A 15,368-nucleotide genomic window follows, 5' to 3' on the forward strand; every position below is an offset into this window, starting at 1 on the left:
TCTCCTGCCGCGGAGCTCAGGCTCCGGACACGCAGGCCCAGTGGCCACGGCTCACGGGCCCAGCCGCTCCACGGCATGCAGGATCCCCCGAGATCGGGGCACAAACCCGAGTCCCCCGCATCAGCAGGCGGACTTTCAACCACTGTGCCACCAGGGAAGTCCCCTGTATCTTTTTGAATTACAGTTTTCTCAGGGTATATGCCCAGTAGTGAGATTGTACCTGGCTTTTTAAAATGCTTTGCCGAAACCCTTCTGGGAGAGCTCAGGGATTTTTAGGGCATACGCCACCTGTCTCCTTGCATGGCCCTGCAATAAACCTTTCTCTGCTCCAAACTCTGTTTTGGTGTGTTTGGCCTCATTGTGCCTTGGGCACATGAACTTGCACCAACTTCCATTAACCAAAGCAAGCAGCCTAACCAAGTTCAAAGTCAAAGGATGGGGAAATACATTCCTCCCACCTTGAGACTATGGCAAGGGTATAGTTGCAAGAAGGAGTAATGGATTGGGCCAATCATTTAGTCTACCATTGTCAGTGACTATTTGGGAGTCCTGTATACTACCTTTGCCCTGTTTTTGTATATAACACCTGAGCAGTTATATTGAGCAAAGTGTTTGCTGAAATAACTTTATGGTTCTAGACAAGCTAGGTGAGATTATACACTGATTAAAGGGACAAAGGTTAACACATAAGCCTGGCTAGGAAGAATGAGTAACTTCTATCAGTGAGACCACAAGAACAGCAATGTGCTAGGAACTGAAATGAAAGCCAATCATCCATGTCCTGAAATCATTCAAAATTTCTTAAATTTCTGTTGAATATACTCCTCATCATTATACATGTATACATATGTATACACACAAATACACTGAAGTTTACAATAGTATACTTTGTATATGTTTAAAGTGTACATTATTTTCATGAGTGTTGTGCTGATTTCTATTTTATATCACAAAGTCCTGAGTGACAGGAATTGTTCACTATTTTTGTTTATATGGTAGAAACTAAATGTTACAAATTTATTCCATCTTCATGATTACAAACATTACAGGCAAGGTGGGTAAACAAGGCAAATAAAGCAATCTATTTTCTCCTATTTAACCAGATGCAGCATTTTGACATTTTTATGATATGCAGGTTGTCTTAATTCATTCACGGCTCATTGACTTATTTTGAAATCCAGCAACAGCAAACTTTGAAATGTGGGATCTTCCTCTATAGCTACTCCAAGTTAATTCCTGAACTACACTGTGAACTCAGAAATGATATTCACTGAAACACTCTTGAAGCTTTCACTTCTTAATCTGACACCTCTTATTAAGGCAGGGAACTGTCTGTTAAAGACTGTCTTCTTAGCTAACCCAAGCCACCAGCAATCTTAACCACTAAGTTACTACATAAAAGTAAACAGCTCCTAATAAATGGAATATTGCCTACCGTATCAGTAAACAAAGGATGTCACAGTCATCAGTGATTGCAGCCAAGCGGCCACTAAGGAAGGTGAGCTGGTGACCCCTGAGGGACCGCAGGAAGGAAACAAAGAATACCTGCCATTTAGCAGCCATCAGACTGCAGCCACTCCCTAAGGTGAGCCCTGAGGAAACTCAGGATGTGAAAACACTGGATACTGGCCCCAGATAGCTTAGGTGCATATCAAAGGAATGATTTCAGTGAGCCCAGATTCTTGCATCTTCCCATATAGGAAAGCGCTAAACTCCATTTGGGATTTCTGGTTTTCTTTAGTTAACAGTAATCTTTGATATTCTGACTACCTGCCCTTTGTTGCAAACGCCTCCTCAGTGTTACTTGAAATGCTGCCTCCCTGGCTTGAAGTCCTAAGGACTTTCCGCCAAATAAAACATAATTCTCAACTTCTAGGTTGTGAATAATTTTTTAGTTGACACTCCAAGCATTGACTGAAACTGTTGTGCCAGATCCTTTTTCAGAGCATTCACTCCCTGATAGAGAGGTCCTAACCAGCTCTTTCCATGAACAGTGACTCCAGTACAGTGTACCTACTGTCCAGAGTATAAACAGAGAGTCATCCTGAGTAGTTCATCAGTATTTACATACAAGGTATATTTTAAGCTGATCCCAGACCAAGTATTGCAACTGTAATCCCAAGAAGTCGTTCAGTTTTAGCACACTGAGTTCCTGCAAGATGCCAGGGCAAGTGAGAAACCACCTCAAAGCAAAGAGTTCATCATCTTCAGAAACTTGGGGGGGGGGTGTGGAGGAATAAAATTCCTCCTTCTAAACTCATCAAATCAATGGGTCTTCAGTCTTAATTGCTAAAATCCAGAGTCCTCAATCCCGATTTGAGAAGCCCATTTTCAAGATGAAGAGCTTTCAGTCTTCTATTTGCCATGGCCCATGAACGCAAGTCCTTCTATAAGAATCTCCTCTTTTATTGCTTTCTGACACACCGCTGAAGATGTCGTTGTGCGGTTCCAGGAGCTGATCCCTTTGAAGAACTTCTAGGCCAACCAGCGGTGGAAGCCCCAGTGGTGGTACCTCAGCCTCGCGCTGGTGCTCGTGAAGGCGGTGGCGATGGCGGCGCGCTCTGAAGTCATCGCCTGCTCATTATTTTCTCTTGCTAATTCTCAACGCTTCTTTTGAGACACAGCTGGGTACGTTCACTTTAAATCCTTCTCCAAAAATGCCTCAAGGTCAAATTTCAAATAAGGTGGTTAAGGTAGGGCTCAGAGAGGCGTTGACGGGTGAGGAGTGGAAGGGGGTAGAGGAGGGCATTGCAGGCAGGGAAAACAGCCAGGACATTATTATAAATAATGTGACGTCTTGTGATACTCAGTAAGATTCAATGCGTGTTGGAGCCATTGTTATGATAACTCTTTCCCAAGAGGTTTTGATTCCAGAGGAGAGAACCGCGGGGGTCGGCGGGGAGTTTCTTAGCCTGAAAGGTTAACACCGGCAGCGGCAGGGGAAGGCTCTTTACAGCTTGGTGGGGCAGACCTTGGCTGCAACCCCCAACGGCTGGGAATCGCCAATCTGCCGAGTTCTGCTGCCCAATGCGCCCGGAGCAAGAGCCTGGGCGCAAATCCTGTTTCTCGGCGGCCCCAACCTCCTGCGACCTCGGTATCCAATCAGTGCAAAGGTAAACATTCGATACGGAGTCGGCTTGGAAGTCAGTCAGGCAGCCGCCAGACCACCCAGTGCGCAGCGTCCGCTCAGGCCACGGCTCGCCCTGCCCTTCCCGGATCGCTCACCCGCCCCCTTTCGGCCACGCCCTCGCGGCGATAGGCCGAGCATCTGGGCCGGGTCGCGACGCGATTGGCCGGGACGACGGGAAGCCGGCCCCAGACGTGCCACGTGTACGTAGGGGCCGGCCGGAAGGCTAAGGCTGGAGCTGACGCGGCCGGGTTTGGCCGGGCCGGGCCAGGCGATGGCGACCATGGAGCGGGACGGGGATCACCTGTCCACGCGGCCAGCCCTAGAGACCGAGGGGCTGCGCTTCCTTCACGTCACGGGTGAGTCGGCGCGGGCCGCAGGGCAGCGGGTTTGCGCCGCCACCCTCGGCAGACCGCCATGTTCGGTGAGTCGTTCTCCTCTGCCTTCCGGGCCGGACCTGGCCGGGAGCCGGATGTTGGCGCTGCACGCAGTGCTGGGCGGTGGTCCCGAAGCGCGCGTGGAGGCCTTCCCAGAGCGGTGCTTCCTCGGGCGTTGCGGGCCTCCCAGAGCGGTGCTTCCTCGGGCGTTGCTGTCGGCCCTTTTTTGCGCGAGTCCTTTACTTTATGCGAAGCAAGCCTTCCGGGTTTGCGGTTACTGGGGTCTCTCCGCCTTTGGCGTTTGCCTTCAAGCCTCAGCCCCTCGACTCCGTACCCCCACGCACGCCCCCCAAATCCGGCGCTCTATCAGCCGTCCATGGACACCCCTTTCTATATGTAGTCTGGATCTGAAAGGCCTTTGCCCTCCTGAGTCGCATACACTTCCCTTCACCCCTCAAAACCCAGCTGGCGTGCCCCACGTCCTCCGGACTTGCCCCTCCTATTCCCCAGGTAGCTGAGAAGTCCCTTCTCAGTGATCCCTGAATTGTTGTACTTCTCGCTATTTTAACTGCCTACTTAGGTCTTCAGCTACACCGTGAAGGTTTTGAGGACAGGAGCTACGCTTATTTTGCTTTTGTTTAATGTTATAGAAAAGTCCAGTGGTAGTATCATTTTTAGTTTCTTGAAAACTATTTTCTTCTTTTCAGTGGGCTCCCTGCTGGCTACCTATGGCTGGTACATCGTCTTCAGCTGCATTCTTCTCTACGTGGTCTTTCAGAAGCTCTCCACCCGGCTGAGGGCCTTGAGGCAGAGGCAGCTGGATCGAGCTGCCGCTGCTCTGGGTTAGTGCCTGATAACAAATGAAGGCGTGGCTTTACGCCTACTTGTTTTAGTGTTTAGAAGCTAGTCTGTTGTTAAGAGTAAGAAGTACGTTTCTGATCAGTGTGGGAAGAAAACTATTTTATGCTTAGGAAGTTGGTTTTGGTGATTTGCAATATGTTGTTTTGTTTTGTTTTACTTTCAGAGTTTTTGATGGGATGAAAAACCCGCTTGATGGTGTGTAAAGCACTCACTGCATATCGTGTTGCATGGTTTTTCATTTACAGGAGAGATTAAAGTGAAGACTTCACAGCTGCTCCGTACTTATGGGTCTGCCTACTAAGTCTCATTTATCTCTAGAACCATCGTGAATGACAAACTCAGCCTTGGTTCTTCACATCCACCGCATTTTGATTTTCACAACTTACTCATCAGACCTGATATCAGATTACACCTGGCTGTTTCAAAAACTCATTCCCTCTAAAACAGTAGCTTTTTAACTAGTTAGAAGTTACAGTTTCTGAGGACATATCTAAAATAAATGTTAAGTGTCTTGAGAATAGCAGTATAATTAAATAAATACAAGTCATCAGTCATCTGAGCCACCACAGTGACTGAGGCTGGGGAGGAAAGCAAACATAACACAAAAGTAGTCATTAGTAGAAACACTTAGAAAATTCCTTCACTCTCCTCTCCCATGAAACCCTATGGTCCTGCCATTATCTCAGCATTTTTGGTTGTTGGCTGTATATCCAACAAAAACTACAAAGTACAAAGTAAATCTTGCTTAAGTTGCAGGATTTTGTGAAGTGGATGACTGGTGTTAGAGAACAGTCACCTGGTACAGCCATCCCTGGCGGTGGGAGACCTGCCGACAACTGAAGAGTAGATTTATAAGATAATGGGATGGGCATCTCAGAAGAGGAGTTTGTTGTAATGAAGCATTGCAAAAAGTATATGTGCAGTGAAAGCTGTTACCTTGTGTTGTACAATTTTATTAGAAAAATTAGTTTAAAAAAATGGATACATAATTAATTTTATTCTAAGAATGATCCAACAGTTCCAAATGTTACCACAATTCACATTTCTATAAAGTGCAACTATAATTTTGTTTTTAAAGATAAAGGTCTAGTCATCTCTGTCACCACAGACACACCCCTGTGCTATTTTGGCCCCTGTTTTACGTGGATTCAGTTAGGTGACCTGTTTCCACTGCTAACTATCTGTAAGTAATGATGATCGCATATCCTTTGGATGATACTGATGTGAACATAGAAGTTCTAGTTTGTTTCCTTGTTTACAAAATTAGTCAAACTACTGCATAGTTCCCCTTAGTACTCCTTAAACACAGTGGTCTGAGTAAAATAGAGAACTTGATTGTGTATTTAAATAATTTGCCTTGTTTTCTAAACCAGATAAAAACCGATATCTGGGGTGGTCATTTCTATTAATGCTAGCTGGAAGGATTTTTCTCTTTTTTTTTCCTGTAAAAACAAGGATAAAATACCTAACGATCTTTACCTCTTTCTGGTATAGACCTGGGCTAATTAGGTGATGACTAATGATCAGAAAACTTTATCTTTCCTTGGTTGTCTTCTAGAATTCTGGTCAACCTAGAGACTGGGTGTTAGGAGGTATCCAGGTTGTGGAATGGAATCTCACTGGCCGTCAGACCACTTATATTTCAGTCTTGGAGCCCATGCCAGACTCTCTGGCATGGAATTGATCAGGGAGCCCAGAAATCTGTTTTGAACAGAGATTTCTGATGCTTTGGATATTTAACAAGGGCTATGGACTGTGGTGATGGCATAGTCCGCTGCCCCCGCCTTAAGCAGTAAAATATATGCAGAAGAATAGACTTATTCATGTAAAAGTATATTCTTGCATTGCCTGACTTCTGTACACTTCTAATAATATAGACCTCAAGAGTTTCCATTTTATATTACACAAAGTGCTTTATCCCAATTTTTTCTGACATTTTAGAACCTGATATTGTTGTTAAACGACAGGAGGCTTTAGCAGCTGCTCGTTTGAAAATGCAAGATGAATTAAATGCACAAGTTGAAAAGCATAAGGAGAAACTAAGACAGGTATGAACTGGTTTTAGTTTGAATACATGGTATTTGAGGTTTAGTGGGTATAAGTGTGTGTGCGCGTGTGCACGCGCATTAGGGTGGATACAGAGAATAACTTTCAGGCCGAATCATTTCCACTTAGCTAAGTATTGCTCAGGATGTTTTCCTCGTGCAATTTCTTACTGTTTAGGGGGGAAATACTCTTAAAGAAAGGTGTCTTGTATTTATGTTTTTACTTTTAAGTGGTTCCCTCACAGCAGCATTTCACCCAACAAAACTGTTTGCTGTGTACAGGAGCCGTACCACCAGACACACAGAACACACATTCAGCCTCTTGCTCCATGGTTGGTCTCAAGCCGTGCATGTCATATGACCTGGCTTGGTGGGGCTGCTCTTCAGTGGATTGAAGGAGAGCCAGGGGAGGGTGGCTATGGGTTCAACCCAGGGTCAAGATGGAGAGCAGGAGATGGAGTTTTGAAAGATTTTTTTAAAGACACATGGTTTGGTTGTAGGGGTGGTAAAAGGTTTTGGGGGGGCGGGGGGAGGAAGAACCTAAGGCTGCTATTGAAGTGACCTGAGAAGCCAGGTGGGTTGTGCTGCTCTTCACAGAAGTAAGGTCACCCACCCGGTTGGACCCATTCTCTGTAACTGAAACAACCAAGTGTAGACTCTGCTTTCTAGTTTCAGTGCAGATGTTTCTGGGCCCCTCTTTTTCTCATCAGAAGGAAGCCAGAGAAGTTGGTCTTCCTCCTGGTCTTGCATGTGTCTCTGGTGTTTCCAGTATGGAGTGCCCTTCTGCCACTGCTGGTTCTGCAGGGTCATCCAGTACATGGCTGGTCTCCACAGCTTGGCTGGAGCCCAGAGGAAAAGGACAGAATAAGACAGCACCTACTACACACATTTGGCCCTCTTGGTCACCTTTCTCAGCATCCTTCTTCAGTGTTCAGTGGGTTGCCCATCTTCCACTTAAATAGTCACTAACCTAAAATGTACTAGCACACTCCTATTATTTATGTAGTGTTCTAAACCACATGAGGTTAAAACAAATTCATGATACAAAAATCTGTACTATGAAAATTAAGTCTCTGTCTTCCTTGCTCCCCTATCTACTCGTGCCCAAGCATTCCATGTTAAGTTTTTTAGGTATTTTTCCAGAAACATTTTATCCATATATAAACACATGCATGTATCATTCTTACATAGAAATGGCAGCATAGTATACATAGATGCCATTTTTAAGCAGTTTTATTTTAGTTTTTCCTTTGCTGATTTCCAACCATTTGTTTTGTTTCTGGAGCCATAGAGTAAGTTGAATTCCTTCTACGTGTCAAAATTAATGACTTGAGGGTCTGAGTTTTTTGCATTAGTAAAACAGCCTGATCATTTATCCAATTTGTTGATGTAGCTGAAAAAAAGCTTTTAAAAGATTATTTTAAAAAATTGTAATGTGTGCCTCCTAAAATTGGAGAGCGGTTAGAAGCCTATGTTCAGTTTTAAAGTTGTAGTTCTGTGTATTTAACAAACTTAACAAACAGAATCTGCCTGACCCACAGTTCAGTCAGCTGTCTTGTTTGTGGTCTCAGGATTTGTCAGCAGTGTTCCATTCTGGTGTTTTCCATGTTAGCTATGTGCATAAAACAACCTTCAGATCAAGAGACTGTTTCCTCTTTGACCTCCTGTACTTACAGACAGTGGAAGCATGAAGGGACAGACATGTGGATTTAGCAGTGATGAACCCTGAAAGCCATCGAGAAATTTCTGGATATGTGCTTTCTAAGGCATCTTCTTGCATATCTTTGTGATATCACAGTTTAATTGGAACCAGAATGAACTAAAGTTTGGGTCTGGAGTCTACTGGGAATAGAGAGTTAGTGACTTTTGTGTAAACTTAAGTTGCAGTACCCAGTTGTTCTTCAAGGAGGAGGAAGCATAGTCAAAGACTCAGGGCACTGTGTTTCCCTCCTGCTTACTGCATAATTACTGTATAAGCTTTCTCAGGTGCTTATTTTTGGACATAGTTTTCTGCTGAGATTAGTTTTCCTTTACGCTCCCATAGTATTTGACTTTCAAAGAACTTTCAAATCTGCTCTCATTGGATCCTCATAGCCTTTGAAGTAGAGGAGTTAAGTAACTTTCCTCAGGTGACGCAACCAGGTAGCAACAAAGCAGGCCTGCCAGCCACGTTCACCCTTTCCAGGTCAGCGTTACTCTACATTACCAAAAATGTCCAGTTTAGAAGAAGAGTCGGTATTCTTTTCTCCGTGACACTTTTTGCTTTCTTTAATAGTGTACAAAAACAAAAGGTTCTGTTGGTGAGTTAAACTCATACCACTAGATGACAACTGTTTTATTAACTGAAGAAAGTGCAGGTGAAGGTGTGTTTTGAAGGACATTTAAATTAAAAATTATCAAAATTACATTTTCTTTGAGAAAGATGGTAGCTTATGAATTCATTCTCTACAACGTGTGATTCTCCCTCAGCTTGAAGAAGAAAAAAGGAGACAGAAGATTGAAATGTGGGATAGCATGCAAGAAGGAAAAAGTTACAAAGGAAATACAAGAAAGCCTCAGGTGATGTAGCCTTCGGCCTAGTGGATTTTTTTCGAGTAGAATGTTTTGTTTTTTTGTTTTTTTAAAATAAATCTATGCGTTTATTTTTAGCTGCATTGGGTCTTTGTTGCTGCGCGCGGGCTTTCTCTAGTTGCGGCGAGCTGGAGCTACTCTTCGTTGCAGTGCACGGGCTTCACATTGCAGTGGCTTCTCTTGTTGCGGAGCACGGGCTCTAGACGCATGGGTTTCAGTAGTTGTGGCATGCGGGCTCAGTAGTTGTAGCTCGTGGGCTTTGTTGCTCCACGGCACGTGGGATCTTCCCGGACCAGGGCTCAAACCCGTGTCCCCTTCATTGGCAGGTGGATTCTTAACCACTGCGCCACCAGGGAAGTCCCTGGAGTAGAATGTTTTTAACTAGGTTCTTAAGCCTGTGTATGTTCAAACAGGAAGAAGACAGTCCTGGGCCTTCTACTTCATCAGTCATCCCAAAACGAAAATCTGACAGGAAGCCCTTGCGGCGAGGAGGTAAGTACCAAACATCAAAGCATTCTGAACAATTACAGGGTACACTTACCTTTAAAAACAAGATTCTTTTTCCTTGTTTCATTGTCCGTAAATTGAGACTAATTCCTAAGTTTAGGATTATGAAGATTAAATAAAAGAATCAGATGCAAAGCAGCCCTCAATGGCTGGAAGTCACCAACCTGCTGAGCCCTGTGGGCCTTGGGCAAGGATGTGGGCTCAAGTCCTGTTTCCAGGAGGCCTATAACCCCTTGGCCTCACAAAAGTCAGCATTTGGGCTTCCCTGGTGGCGCAGTGGTTGAGAGTCCGCCTGCCGATGCAGGGGACACGGGTTCGTGCCCCGGTCTGGGAAGATCCCACATGCCGCGGAGCGGCTAGGCCCGTGAGCCATGGCTGCTGGGCCTGCGCGTCCAGAGCCTGTGCTCCGCAACGGGAGAGGCCACAGCAGTGAGAAGCCCACGTAATGCAAAAAAAAAAAAAAAAAAAAAGTCAGCATTTGATTGGCAGTTGAAAAAGGAGGTCACTCGAGGCCCTCAGGAAACAATTGGGATGGTTACACTTGTATTTTAGTATTCTCCCTTGATCCCACACAGTCCTGTAAGGGGAGTGGTAAGTGGGGCGAGGAATAGTTTGCACGTATTGCAAATAAGTTTGTCAAGGGGCTAGGACACAGGGGTTTTGGTCTTAACAGTCAGGGCCGCCTTGTTTCTTACAAATAACTTCCTCAAGGAGGCATGGACAGATGTTCATTCAGAGAGCTTCTGCATGCAACATCCTTGAGCCCTCTAACCGTAGCCGTCTGTCCTTACCCCATCCTTAAGGACTTTCACGTCCTTTTGGGAAGACAGGGCTCCCACACAAATGAAAATAAGTAACCTTTGTGATCTGCGAGGAGTTTCCCGTTAATCCTGAGAGAGGGGAGGGCGAAGGCATTAAAATACTTTGCGTAGGAACCAGTTTTAGGCCAAAGACTATCCTCCGTCCGGGACAGGGGTTTTCTGTGGGGAGGTGCTGCAGAGGCAGAGGTGTGGAAGCCTGGCTGGCCTACTGGAGGACTGTCAGGAGTCTGGAACCTGGGCTCTGTGCAGACTGGACACAAGCTGGGCTGGGCTCTGACGAAACCCAAAGCTGGCCTGCTGTAGGGAAGTGGTGTGTCTGAAAAGGAAATGCTTTTTTAAATCTTTTTCTTGCTCCAGGCAAGGAATAGTCTTTCAGGACTATTTTTCAGAGCAAAGAGTGGTGGTGGTATTTAGGAGAGAATTGTAGAAAATGGAATGCATCCGGAGCTAGGGGCTTTGACTGGCCTGGCTTTACAAATAAGGAAACTGAGGCACAGGGAGTTAGTGACCAAAGGTTGTATAGTAAGTAAGGAGCAAAGCCACCTCATTTAAGGTCTTGCTGGCTCTAAAGCCTGATCAGTCAACCTGGTCGCCAAATGTCCCTTAACTTTAGGAAGCTAATGAGTGGGCAGGGATGGGGTTGGGGACTAGGGCATGTGGATTACCCAGTTCTGACTGGTGGAAGTAACGAGTTCCATTCTTTTTGATTTTGGTTTTTTAAATTTATTTTCTGTAGGTTGAGCAGTTCTTATTTGAATGTATACATTTTATTAAGCACAGCAGTTAGAAGCCTTTATATACTTAAATCCAGCCATCTTGAGAGGTTTTGGGGCAAATTTTTTTATGTGTTTTGGGTAGTTTTTCGTGTTTGGAGAGTTAAAACAGAGAAGCTGAATGGCTTGTTTTATTCCCACCAGAAAGTCAGTTCAAACTGCAATGACCATGTAAACTTTTTTTGTCATACGGCAGCTGAAAGTTGTATGAAAATGTTTGTGAGAATAGAATCCATATCTTTGCAGTGCTTTGCACGTCAGGCGCACAATTTTGTTTGATACAGAACATTTCCAGCACTATTCTGCTTCTTTTCTCTTGTCACAGGTTACAACCCTTTGTCTGGTGAAGGAGGTGGAGCCTGCTCCTGGAGACCTGGACGCAGAGGTCCATCGTCTGGTGGATGAGGCTAAGAATCTTGTTAGTGTTGCTTTCGACACTAGCAAGATGAATCCTTAACCCTCGACTCAGTTGCCTTATGCACGCTTTTCACAGTGACTACCTAGGGGGAGGGGGCTTTCTTTCTGTTCTTAACTGCATCTGTTTCTTCAAGGGTTGAAGGCAGCATAGAGCGTGGACGTGGCCACTAGGCAGTAGTTGCAGTTGGTCACACTACACTGAAGCCAGTGACTGTGTTCACTGATTTCATGGGTCATTGCTAGCTGATAGCTAAAGGCCTCCAAGTGATTGGCGATCTTGATAAAAGAGACCTGGCAATGATCCTTCAAGTTAACAGGTCCTTGCTGGTAGGACAGTCTCTGTGACAGGTTGCGTTGAATGATGTCTTCCTTGTAAATGGTGAGCCCACCAGCGAGGATTACTGATGCAGAGAGTTGATGGGGTTGTTTCTGTATATTTATTTTTATGTACAGAGCTTTGTTAAAAAAAAAAAAAAGAAACTGTAAGTATAAAAATAAAATTGCAAGGAACATTTTCAGCATCTTTATCAAATTTAAGGAAATTTCATTATGAACTTGAATTTGTCTATCTAATATTACACAGCTTTTTATTATTCATAACCTCCCACTAATACTACTTATTTTCCCTTCTCATTATTCCTCACCTGCAATGAGCATGGCAAATGGCAGATAGCTGTAGTGATTTTCAGAGTTGGCAGGCTCCTTGGGGTTTATCCACAAAATCAGGCACTTGGAGTTGAGTTTCTGAATTAAGAGGATAAAGAAACATCTTGCCTAGAGGTACTTCAGGGGCCAATGAGGTTTCTGGGAGCCCTGTGGGTCATCTCTCTTGCACTCATTTCTTATGTCCTTGTCTAGAACCTCTGTCAAGTATGCTATAAAGGGCCTGATAGTAAATATTTTAGACTTTGCAGTTGCATAGTCTTTATTTTTTTACGTTTTTAAAGGATTGTTAAACACTTAAAAATTCTTAGCTCATGGGTTGGATTGTCCTGCCTGCTATAGTTTGCTGATCCCTGCTTCACATCAAGATTGTAAGAAGGAACAAAATTAACCTGCAGAATAGTGATGATTAGCTGGGAAAGTATTCTAGAAAAGTCTCATATAAATTAATCAACATATGTTGAGTATGTGAAATATTCTGTAGTTGTCTCTTGACATATATAAAGGAAAAATATAGTCTGGTCTTAGGGGGCTTAAAATCTCTTGGGGAGGGCTGGAGGGAGTGAAAACAGGATTTTGAAGACAGTGTGATTGCAAACAAATGGGCTGGAGTAGTCAAAATCAAGTATTTGAGTCTGGAGACATTTGAGTGAAATTTTGAGTGGAGGAATATGGGAGTTCCTGGCAGAAGAGAGGGTCATTGAAAACCAGGGTGGGTCTCCTGAGGTTTAGGAAAGCCCTTGAACCTTTCTCTGAGTTACCAATTTTTACCCAGATTGGCTTTCCACCAGCATGGAAGACTCACAACGTGGGAAGTTTTAGACTTGGGTTAAAATATTTCACCCAGGTTTGTTATTTACATATAGAGAGATTCCTGTAGGATTTAAAGGCACTTTAAAAGAATTCTTCCTTTAATGTATTTTCTGTAGCTGAAAACTTGTGTTAAGCAGCTCTCAACTATTCATTTTAGAAGAGCATGTTTCAGTTCACTATTAGCTGTGACTTTTCCCTCAAACCTCAGTTTGTTCCTATAAATTTAGGAATTATCAAGTCAGTGACTTCTGACTTACCAGAAGTCATTAACAATGAATTATCAATGACTTCTGTGTACCACCTTGCATCTGGCACCATGACGTGGTGGTGGAGGGGGTGGTGCAATGTGGAGAATTGATTAGGAGATAATAAAGGGGAGAAGGAAACTAATTTGTGTAATAGTTAGCATTTGAAGAGCACTTGCTGTGTGCCAGGCACATATATTTATAGTTAATCCTTACTACAATCCTGTGAGGTAGGTACTTCTAATTAACCTTGGTTTTCAGAAACTGAAGCTTAGAGGGTCAACTGGTCCAATGCGCTGATCACTATAGTCTACTTTGTCCTTGTGTTCCTAATAGCCAGGGGCCATAGACAACCAAGATGGGAGCTTGATCTAGCTAATGAAACAGTTATCATGTGGAATAGTGAATACTTGGGTGAAAATTGTGTGCTGCAAGTCTAGGGCAGTAAGCATTTCAGAAGGGTGGACCAGAAGAGGTAGGAGATATCTCTTGCCAGAAGAGATAGGTCCTGTGCTGATATTGAAAGAATGAGGAAGTGGGGCCAGAACCTGAGGCCCATGGGGAAGAAGGGATGGGTCAGAGCTGTGTCAGACTGGCAGAACACTGCCTCATGCCTCAATGGAGGGGCTGCAGCTGAGATCACAGCATGAGCCCAGTATAGACTGCCAGCAGCTTGAAACTGTTGCAATAGACACTTGAGAGCTATTAAGGTTTAAATGATGAATGCGTTACCCAGTCTATCCTGGTCATGGAGCAACATTAGTAAATGTGGGGCAAAATATGCACAGACCTTCAGCTGAAACTTTCTGGTGGCTAGAATTGTGTTCTTGGCCAAATGCACCTGCCTCTGCAGGAGGAGAAAGGAACTATTCCCTCCTTCTCAAGGACCACTCTTCCCTCGCTTCCTCCTCTCCACCATGCCATCAAGTCTTTCTCATAAGAACAAAGCCACATCACATACCCAAAGCCCTGGTTCCCTCTGGTGCTCTAGAATGAGATTTGAGTTGTCTCCACTCATCAGGAACAGATTAATGCTGCTTAATGCTGAAGATGCTCTTCCTGGATCATTCTCTTTCATGCCCCAGTGGAGTTTTTGGTCTCCTCTTATTTGACCTGCCAGCACTTGACCCTCCTTGCAATGCTCCCTTCTCTTGCCTTCCATAACACCACACTCTCTGGGTCTTTACTCCCAAGACAGCCCACACCTCTCTCCTGTGCCTACCCTGCCCAGCACTTCTAGTCTTCTTGAACAAATTCCTGTATTCTCTCTCCAATATCTCTTCTTCCATTTGCTATTATATCTGTTCCACAAAAGCGCTTCTTAAGTTGATGTGTGATCATTCTTGGCACTCATCATTTGCAGTAATTGAGCACTCCTTGAAAAACACTATTCTCTTGACTTCTGGGACTCTGCACTTGTCTGGTTTTCTCCTGCCTTTCTGATCAGTCTCTTGCTGCTTTTCCTGATCTTCCTGACCTCTAAATGCTGAAGTTAAAGTTACAAAAGGAGTTAGAAAAGGCAAAAAGGTGTAAGCATCACTGTAATGCCACTTGATGTGGGTGGCATTGGAGAAAGCACAAATTTATGATGTTGTGATTAGGCAAATTGGTATATGCAGCTTGAAGTAAAATGTCAGCATATTGTACCCCAATTCAAATACTGTATCTCAAAAGAACTTATGTGGAAGCTGATGCTGTGCTCTGGGAAACTGAAAACTCAGAGTCAGTCTGGTGATGAAGAAGATGCTGTAAACAGTGCAGACACGTGCCCTGCCCTCGTGGGCCATGCGATGCGTTTGGGGGAAGATGGGCATCACACAGTTACAAAAATAAATGACTGGAGATAGCAAAGGGTGGCAGAGTAGAAAGACGTGAGCTTATCCCTTCTTAACACTGAAATCACAACTAACTGCTGAACAACCATCAACAAAAAAAAAATGCTGGAACCTACCAAAAAAAGATACCCTATACCCAAAGACAAAGAAGAAGCCACAATGAGATGGTAGGAGGGGCACAATTGCAGTAAAATCAAATCCCATACCCACCAGGTGGACAACCCACAAGTTGGAAAATAATTAGAATACAGAAGTTCTCCCACAGGAGTGAAAGTCCTGAACTCCACTAACCTGGGGGTCTGGCAATGGGAGG

At 44.3% G+C, this 15,368-nt stretch overlaps 1 protein-coding gene across 1 annotated transcript; it reads left to right on the forward strand.

The window, feature by feature from the left end:
- Positions 1-3,347: 3,347 nt before the first annotated feature.
- Positions 3,348-12,022, forward strand: SELENOS (selenoprotein S). Its single transcript, XM_079701298.1, is given in 7 exon segments — positions 3,348-3,525; positions 3,528-3,551; positions 4,212-4,346; positions 6,307-6,413; positions 8,880-8,969; positions 9,395-9,473; positions 11,408-12,022. Coding segments are annotated over 7 exon segments (639 nt in total). The 5' UTR covers positions 3,348-3,401; the 3' UTR covers positions 11,488-12,022.
- The last annotated feature ends 3,346 nt before the right edge of the window (positions 12,023-15,368 follow it).

Source organism: Hyperoodon ampullatus, assembly GCF_949752795.1.
Source record: "Hyperoodon ampullatus genome assembly, chromosome: 3".
NCBI lineage: Eukaryota > Metazoa > Chordata > Mammalia > Artiodactyla > Ziphiidae > Hyperoodon > Hyperoodon ampullatus.